A 9,684-nucleotide genomic window follows, 5' to 3' on the forward strand; every position below is an offset into this window, starting at 1 on the left:
AACAAGGTATTTCTAGCTGATTTCCTCCGAATTTTGAATTACTGAAAACCATCCATTAAATAATTAAGGCCAAATTTTCTCTCACTATAGATGTTTTTCTCTTACATTGTATGCTATGCAGTTCTTTATGTTATGCAAAAGTACTGTAAAATACCGCCAAATCAAAAACCTTACCAGCTGGCCTTAGGGGTAGTAACCTACCTCTCCTTTCCATAGATGTAAAATCACCTTCCTATACAAACAGGCCACTTCCTCCAAAAAGAATCAGCTGCAAGATCAGGATGTAAATAATGAGCAAAGATAAAGTAGGGAAATATTAATCTCAGATGTAAGCAAATTAGAATTTTGCTATTTTTAGTACGACTAGAATGGGTATTTTAACACTTTAATAACATGAAGCATTGCCTACAGCACACGATGGAATTTTTTTTGCTATTATATGTCCCTTTACTATTCAATTACTTCTCTTTTACATAAAATTACCTGTGATTTAAAATATGGACTACAATGCTTTCAAAGGGAAAAAAAAGAAATATGATCATCCGAATATTCTTGTAAATGAACCCTTTTCAGCAGCCACATCAAGAAATCTTGAAGTCCTCTAGACAAAAAGGCAAGACTAATATTGAAAATGACCATTCTCTTTTACTGAAGCTCAGCTGGTCTAAGATTTGGGTGGTTGCCCAGAGAAGCTGTGGATTCCCCATCCCTGGAACTGTTCAAGGCCAGGTTGGACGGAGCTCTGAGCCACCTGCTCTAATGAAATGTGTCCCTGCCCACAGCAGTGGGGTATCACAAATCAAAGGCGACTCCGACGAAGGGGAGAGAATGATGCATCTGACTCCACTGATATCAGAAGGCTAATTCATTACTTTATTATACTATAGTATTCTATACATCTAAAACTGAATCTGCCAAGCACTCAACCCTGCACACAACTGCACAGTCCACACACTCATGCACTCTTGGCCCGGACAGGCCAAGTAAACAAAACATCCTCACTTTGGATAAACCATCTTCATATTCCATTCTACTTTGGCACAACACAGGCACAGCAAGCGATAAGAATTGTGCTTTCCCTTTCTCTGAGGTTCAGAGAATGTGAATCTCAGAAATCCTTGGGAAGAATTGTGTCTTGCCTTTCTCTGTGAAGAGGAATGTGGCAACACCGGGGCTGTAACTAGATGATCTTTAAAGCTCCTTCCAGCACAAACTACTCTATGATTCTACGATTGTGATACTAACTACGGAAAAAACATACACTTGGACTGGTAGAGTTAGCTAACCTTTAAATATATGCTTTTATTGTAAAGATTGATTTATTAATTTTTATCTAAGGACTGTAGATGAAGACTTTTGCAGCATGCTCTGCTCTGATCCTCCTGTGTGCTGTTGCACACTGGTCCGGGCTACACCCGACACAGGCACAGTGACCATCTGCATTGGCACAGCCGCGCAAACTGCACTGGCAAAGGCCTAAGTGAACCTTAGAGCACTGGGGGGAACAGAACCATGGTACGGCAGCAAGAAGAGCTGAGAGAAAACAATCCTCCTGCAGGCCTCCTCTAACACCTGTATGCTCTGGAAACAGTAAATGTAGTCAATGTGTTATCAGACACTCGTAATTAGTTCTGGGAAACGTTTCACTGCTCCAATCTGCCTGAGATATGAAAATGCAGGATTACCTAACATGTCTCTGTGCTGTGGGAAATCTTTCTTGCAACCTTTCTTAGCCAGGCACCAGTGCGTGTTCACTCAGACCCGAACACTGCTGCCATCCCTGTGCGCCACGCGTCCATCAGAACACTGTCACCCACTACGTTATTCCCGGCCCCTCCCGGCCAGTCTCTCCGGTTTCGCGGGGACAGGTCAAAGGCACATACAGCACGTACGATGGGAGCACAGAGCCAGGCTGGCACTTTTATTTCAGAAGCAGCTCCGAGCCCGCCCGTGCCGAGGGCGCTCCCGGGCCCTCAGCTCTCCCGCCCCAGCCGGGCCGCACGCGCCGGGCAGTGGCGCAGGTGCGCGGGGAGGCACCGCCCGGGGCCGGCAGGGGGCGCGCGAGAGTGACAGCAACTACACCCAATGGGTGTGGAGAGGGGGCGGGGCACAGCAGAGCCGGCCCCAGGGCGGCCGGGACCGCGGTGGAGTGACGGCACCCGCGCCCAATGAACGAGGGGCGCTGCCGCCCGCCGCGGGGCAGGGGGCTGCCGTAGGCGGAGGGCGCGGCCGCGCCGGCCTGCCCCGAACGGGCCGCGTGAGGCAGCGGCTCCGCCTCGGGGGGGGGGGGGGGGAGGAGGAGGAGCGGGGACTGTTCAAGGCAGGGCGTGGGCGGGGAGCGGCCCCTTCCTGCGGCCCGAGGCGCTCGGCTGCGGACGGTACGATACTCGGGTACTCGGGTTCTCCATGAGCGGCCGGCGCCGCCGGCCAATGGGCGAGGGGGAGCTCGGCTCGGTCCCCGCCCCCCGAGCGCGGCCTGGCCAATGGGAGGGCGCGGGGAGGGGCGCGCGGGGCTAGGCGCGCGCTGGGAGGCGCCCCGCCACCAGATGCAGGGGAGAGTCGAGCAGGCGGCGGAGGCAGCAGCGGGAGACGCAGGAGCTGAGCGGGAGCAGCAGCAGCAGCAGCGACTGTGGGAGCCGGAGCTGGAGCCGCAGCAGTAGCGGCAGCAGCAGCGACTGCGGGAGAAGCAGCGGGAGCCGCAGAGAAGCGGCCGCGGGAGCAGCGGCGGCGCGTAGCCATGGGGTGGCGGGCAGCGCGCCCCTCCCCGCGCTGAGGGAGCCGCGGTAGGCTTGGGGCGCGGCGAGGGGCGGCAGGGGCGCAGGTGCCGGGCGAGCCGCAGTGCCGGGAGCGGCCGCAGCCGCCGGGCGGGGCGGGGGACGTGTGGCGTTCCGCGTCGCACTGCCCGCGGCCGCCCCCGCAGTCGGGGCGGCGGCGCCGTGGCCGGCGCGTTGCGGGCGCGCAGCGCCGGCGGAGCGGGCTCTAAGGCCGCTTGTGTCGTTGGCAGGATCCGAGCGCAGCCGCGGGAGCCGCCTCTGCTCGTGGCAGCCTGCTGTCACCTTCCCTTTGGCAATGGGGAATGGACTCTCGGACCAGACGCCGATCCTCTCCAGCCTGCCTTCCTTCCAGAGCTTTCACATCGTCATCCTGGGGCTGGACTGCGCTGGGAAGACGACGGTGCTCTACAGACTGCAGTTCAATGAGTTCGTCAACACTGTCCCCACTAAAGGATTTAATACGGAGAAAATCAAAGTGACGCTAGGCAACTCGAAGACGGTCACTTTCCACTTCTGGGATGTGGGCGGCCAGGAGAAGCTGAGGCCGCTGTGGAAGTCGTACACAAGGTGCACGGATGGCATCGTGTTTGTGGTGGACTCCGTCGACGTTGAGAGGATGGAGGAGGCCAAAACAGAACTACATAAGATTACTAGGATATCTGAGAATCAAGGAGTACCTGTCCTTATCATTGCTAACAAGCAGGACCTGAGGAACTCTCTCTCCCTTTCTGAAATAGAGAAAATGTTAGCAATGAGTGAGCTGAGTTCTTCTACGCCCTGGCATTTGCAGCCTACCTGTGCAATCATTGGAGACGGACTTAAAGAGGGACTGGAGAAACTACATGATATGATAATTAAGCGAAGGAAAATGTTGAGGCAGCAGAAAAAGAAGAGATGAGTTCTTTTTTGACCTTTCTATTTTAGAGTAGTTACATGGTCAAAATTTGACGTAAGACAGCTTCCAAAGCCAGGCCTGCCTGTTTGGATGCCGTTAAGCTTAGTTACGTTGAACAATCAGTTGCACAACCTTACTGTGTACAGGAAGGCTGTGCAGTTGTGGATTTTTATTTTTTTTTAACTAGTTTCTTCTGAGTTTTTTGGCTCTGTATTATTTCAGAAGCCCTAATAGATGATGTAATGCTATCAGGAAATGGATGGGTGGGTATATGTGACATGGATGTCTAAATAGCCAAATAAAACGAGGGTTTTCTGCTTAGTGTTGTAGTCATATGTTTGAGGGTGCCCTCTGCAAGCAATTTGCATTGAAGGTGTTCTGTATTTTTAAATTTCTAATGCTCGTAAGTGGAGTGCTTAGGTGAACATTATACAGCTTTAAAAACATGTATGAAGCTAGTAACCCATAATTTTGTTGAGGCTGGTTTTTTACCTTGTTTGAGGATTTTTATGAAAGCTTGGCTACATGTGTAGGGTTTTTTTTTTAATTTGGCACTTTTTGAAATTGAATCACGTTCAGTTCAAACACTTGAAATTTTAAGTGCTGTGGATTCTTCAACTGGTAAAAGAAAGACTTTGACAAGTAAAAACTGTAAACAACACGATGGAGCATGTAAAAGTGATTTCTCAACATATAGCATGTTTTTTGGTATATAAGGTTCTTATTTTTTAGAAGTAGCCATTCATCATTACACAGTGCTAATCCGGTTTAAACTGTTACTCAAAATTAGTAATTTATTTCTGAATGGTGAGTTTTATGTCCTCCTAGTATCAAAAGTCAATGAATTGCAGTAAAGGAGCTGTAAAGAACAACTCTGGCTGCTGTGGTTCTAACCAGTGCAGCATTCTTTGCCCTATTGGTGACTTTCCTGGCAATATAACATACTTAAAATGAGGTAAAGATGGAGTTATAATTAGCAGAGCACATCTTGTATCTCCCCAAAATATCCCATTTTATTAAAGCAGTATTGCTATGTCACTTTCAACGTATGCTTTTTTTTGTTGTGACTCTTACAGTATTTTGTGGTTAGGAATGTAATAATGCTTTATACACTCAAACATTAGACACTACCAGGGGTGGGGGCGGGGGGGGAGGGAAAGGGGGAAGAAGATTTTCAAGATGGGCCTGTGTTCTCCTTTAATTATGCTTTAAGCTGTTCTTGTTTACAGAGTGTGCAGTGTTAACTGGGCAGGATAGTGCTTGACAGAAAAGGGAGGGTAGTTTTTCTTACTGGTACAGAGCTTCAAGTGACTTTAGATACTTGGTTAGCAATTAAAAGGGCTAAAGCAGAGCCTGGATTTTTAAGACTAACTTTAGTGGTGCTGTAGAAATTCATCAGAATGTTAGGTTATCTTTAAACTTTTGTTGGAAATACCAGACTAAGAAAAAAGAAAAAGTAGAAACTAGCAAAATCAATTTCCTCCTCTCAACCAGCAAAGTAATACATTTTTCTTACCTGCTGCCATGTATCAGGAGGATGACAGCTACAAACCGAATGTCAATCAATGTAATTTAGCTATGTTAAAAAAAAAAATCAAGCTTTTTAACCAGCAGCTGTTCGACCAGGAGATAACCAAAAATGCACTTTAGTGTCTTCTATAACTGAAAGTGACAGCTGTTTCGTTTTTTTTATGACATCTTGGTCCTTTTTGAATAAACTGAAGTAGCTTCCAGTGGAGCTTTTGTATGTTGGTTATATATGTACCTGCACTGGTGACATTGTAAGTCACTTACTCAAGTAATGTCTATATTTATAGAAATGTGGATGACTTCTTAAACCTCAATAAACAATTGAAAACAAGCCTGCAGAGAGAAGGTGTCTTGACTTCTTGTGCTGCAGTGGTACTTTCTTATCAACCTCTGTGCACATAGTTCTGCTATTACTCAAATCAGTATTTCTGTTGAATAACCAGTCTTAAAATGTGGTGAGGCTTATAAATGTCACAGTGTTAGAAACTGGAGTTATCTCATTGAAAACTTTGGATCAATGGTATGTCTTTATATTCATGGAAGAAATATCTGCTGCCATGACCCTTCCAAAGTGATGGCTCTTGCACAATTTGAAACATCTTGTATAGAGCTGAGCCTGTTTTGTGATACGTGCAACACTAAATAGGCAATGTTGCATACATCACATGTACTCTCAGGTGGTACTTGATTTAATGTCTTCAGCCTTGTGTATCTGAAGCTGTCTGAGGAATCATCTGCAGTTAAGCCTTGGGTGAATTTTCTTCTGGGAAGTTACAGCAATGAGTAGAATGTGTTGATATGGCAAGCTTCTAATTAGTTTCAGGACCCAAGCATAGACAAGAAAAACTTTGTTTAGCCTGCAAATGAAAATGGCTAAGTTTGAACCAGAGCACCCACATGCCAGAATACTCTCTCTCAAAACCCTGATATTTTCATTTTTGTTTATGTAACTGATGGCACATCAAAATGTTGGTTACTCTTAGTCCTGAGGAAAAAGCTGTATTAGTGATGCTGAGTCCTATGAATTTGGTGTATAACTGGTATAATCTGGCTAATACTTTCCTTCCTATTGGATGCACTGTGCTCCTGGGCTAAGGAAGGTGAGATGGCAGGCTGGCTCTTTGTACCAGGTAAACAAACTGATACCAAATACAAATTGCTCCATTTTCAGTACTCATTAGGCTTCTGTTGGGAATAGTTGAAAAGGCATGCTGCTTGAAAAAAAACAACTGTGTTTTGTTTTGCATATTAAACATCCTAGTGTTTTACCTGGTGGCAGTCTCTCTCAACTCTTCTATGCATAAAAACAGCAGTGAATGATTTTAATTACAAAGACTTGACAGATCTGTACTCTAGCACTCTGGAGGGAAAAGTGAGAGAAGGTGGAGAGTACTGTTTCTGAAATGTCATGGTTCTTACTGTGTTAATACGGGCTTGGAAGTAGAAGACTCTAGGGGATGATTTTTAAATTCAAGCTATGCCTTTATCTGTATTACAACTGTTTTGCTGGAATTTTACAGTGACAGTCCTGAGAGTACAATATACAAATGTGGTAGCTTTACCTCTGAAAGTGTTTTCTGAACTATGAACAAAACAATGATTGCAGGAGAGCATTCAGCATCTGAACTGATTGAGTTCCTGCTGGCACGGTCCTGCCAGGTGTGGATCACATTTTTCCATATGATGAATTGTTGGTTCTGGCCTAAATACTGGTATGTGTAAGAAAATCTTCAGAGTAGCTGAGTAAGCAGGTATCACGTTGTTACAATGCTGGAGTTACAAATCTTAAATTGAAAATGCTTTTTGCTCAAAGGGCTACAGATGAACGCTGTGTTCTGCAAGATTTCAGGTGACTATCTTAACCTGCTTCTCTGAGGAGGTAAGAAATTGCATCTGAATCGGTGCTATTGAACAAGCTATAAGGTCTTGTCACCTTATCACTTGTTTTAGCTCATGAAAGTTTGCATAGCATTGCCTCAGCTATTTATACACAATCACAGTTAAACAGCCTTCAGGTCTCTGATTTCTAGCTGCATAGCTGTGTGTGAGCATCAGACTGTTTCAGCTAGGAAAAATACTGTGGGATGATGAGGCTCAGGTTCTCAGATCACTTTTAAGTTGCACTGTACTGAATGTGCATTTATATTTGGGAAAAAAAAAAAGTGAAACATTTTGCTCTTCAAATTTTCATGTTTTAGTGAGACATGATTGATCCTTTGTGTGGAAAGCAATACCCACAGCCAGCCCATGCTTCCCAGCCTGACTTGGGTGCTTCTGTAGCCTTTACAGAGCACTCTGGGCCTGCAGGAGTTCATTACCCAGGACTTTGTGGTCACAGACCATCAAGGAGCTGGAAGCAGTCAGGTGTGGGCTAGCTAAGCCCTTCTGGACCTCAGCCGGTCTGAGTGAAGCAGTTTTGTCTCCTTGGGGGATGTTTTCTGTATCTTGGATCATTTGTTTACTAGTAGCAGAGTGTTAATTAGTGTCTGGCTGAAACTTTTTGAGAGGTGAGTGTCATTCTTGACATGGAAGGAGGATTTAGATACTACAAATTGATGCTACAAAGGGCTTGGTAAGGCAGAGTGTGTAAAACACAGTCGACCTGCATCCCCCACGTATAGGGCACTAGTCCTAACATGCAATCGTGAGTCAGTTGTCAGATTGCAGTGCATGAAGGCTGGCAAATGTGTGCTCATAATGCTGCCTAACTTCTGAGAGAAATCTAGGCATGAATCAGTGCTTTTAGGATCAGTGTTTTCACTTTACTGCTGGGTGACTCATCTTTTGAGAGGGTCACAGTTTACAGCCGGCTTTGATAGATTTGTGTCCCCAAGCCAAAACAACCCTTGTTGCTGCTGGGAGAGATGTGTAGGGTGCTGTTTGTTTAGTCTGGGGGTTGAGGAAAGCTCTTTTTTTTTTTTTTTTTTTTTTTAAATCCTGACTGACATAGGTATATGTGAAGGCCTGCCCCTCATGCTGCTCTGCAGGCTGTGATTATTTTTAGGAGCACTATGAGACTGCAGAGCTGTGTGAATACACTGAAGGGGAATACACAGCCTGGCTTCACAGCAGGCTGGTGCTGGGGGTTGTCATGTGGGCTCCCACAGCCATCCTGCCTGTCTGAGAACAAAATAAAGCACCAATACATAGCTGGTGCCTTGCCCTTCTTCAAACCATTAGTCAGTCTTCTTAAACCATCTGTAAAAAAAAAAAAAAAAAAGAAAAATTGCAGTTTTGTAGATCTAGCTGACCAAAGACCCACACAGCACATGAAGGACTTCAGTTTCCTCCCTGCCAGTGTCCCATTCTGTTGGTGCTGGCTGGGAATGAGCCCAGAGCCTCTGGGTGGGTGGGTGATGCTGCCTGCCTGCTCCCCATGGGACTGAGTAGTCACATACTGATTTTACTCAAAGGCAAACCCAAAATCTAAGGCGAAAAAGTAGGCAGGGAGGCTAGACAGTACTTCCAGGCTAAATACCTGCTTTCAAAAAGCTCAGGAAAGTAAGGGAGAATAATCCCTGAGCTTTGAAGATTATGGTTTCTTAGTTCTGGCTATATTTACACAGCTGCTCCACTAGAATTAAGAGCTAAAGATGACAGAATAGTTAGAAAGGAGAAGGTCAAGTACAGTTGTTGGCTGTGGGGTGTGTGGAGGGAGAGAGGATTTGAAACTGTTGTGATTTCCTAGCTTTTAAAGACACATTGAACCCTAGGGAAATAGATATGATTTTAGACTGCTTAATTGGTTCAAAGTCTTTATTATTTTATACACTGTAGCTTTCCTATTGCTGAAATGAAACAATACCTCATTTAAGAAAGTCACCTAATCACTGCATTAATCTCAATTGACAAAAGAGAAAGTTAGCAGGGCTGTTGAGCCTTGTTAAATGTGCTGAGGGCTCCTGGCTGGCTCACAAGCTGCCGCATTTCAAGGTTCTTTCTAAAAATACCAGAATGGTAGAATTTAGGTCAGACAAAGTAAAGGTGTGAAGCCTGATACCTCAGACCCTACATGTAGTCCAGAGCCAGCCCTGTAGCCACTTATCTTCTGTTACCAGTTTATGAATGGTAATTTAGGATGATTTCCTTTGGAGCATAACATCTTCATCCCTTTCCTGTTCCAGTGTCATTTGCCTTGTAAGCTTTAACAGGTTGTTTTGATATTAGAACATGAATGAATTGGGCATCAAAAGGATGAGTTTGTGAATGGAGAGGATCAAGAGTGTTCACCTCTGCTTTAATGACTTGGTTAGGTAAAACCAGTCTTTTTGTAAAGCAGGCTTAACGGGATGAAGGTGACCTTTAAGAGGGAAATTTTCTAAAAATATCCTCTTGTTTCTAGCATTAGCTGAACTATGCTGATCTTAGAATTATTGTATGCTGTTGAAGCATGGGCTGCTGTTCTCTTGACACCAGTTGCATGATGACCTCTAAGATGCCTTTAACAGCTTGCAGACAAAAGGTGTAAAGTCTCCACAGTATTTC

The 9,684-nt window shown here is 45.4% G+C and overlaps 1 protein-coding gene across 1 annotated transcript; it reads left to right on the plus strand.

The window, feature by feature from the left end:
* The first annotated feature begins 2,445 nt into the window (after window positions 1-2,445).
* ARL4A (ADP ribosylation factor like GTPase 4A) lies at window positions 2,446-4,707 on the plus strand. The gene is made up of 2 exons (XM_036378661.2): window positions 2,446-2,783; window positions 3,005-4,707. The coding sequence occupies exon 2, from the start codon at window positions 3,070-3,072 to the stop codon at window positions 3,670-3,672; it is 603 nt and encodes a 200-aa protein (XP_036234554.1). The 5' UTR covers window positions 2,446-2,783; window positions 3,005-3,069; the 3' UTR covers window positions 3,673-4,707.
* Window positions 4,708-9,684: the final 4,977 nt, after the last annotated feature.

Source organism: Molothrus ater, chromosome 1, assembly GCF_012460135.2.
Source record: "Molothrus ater isolate BHLD 08-10-18 breed brown headed cowbird chromosome 1, BPBGC_Mater_1.1, whole genome shotgun sequence".
Taxonomy (NCBI): Eukaryota; Metazoa; Chordata; class Aves; order Passeriformes; family Icteridae; genus Molothrus; species Molothrus ater.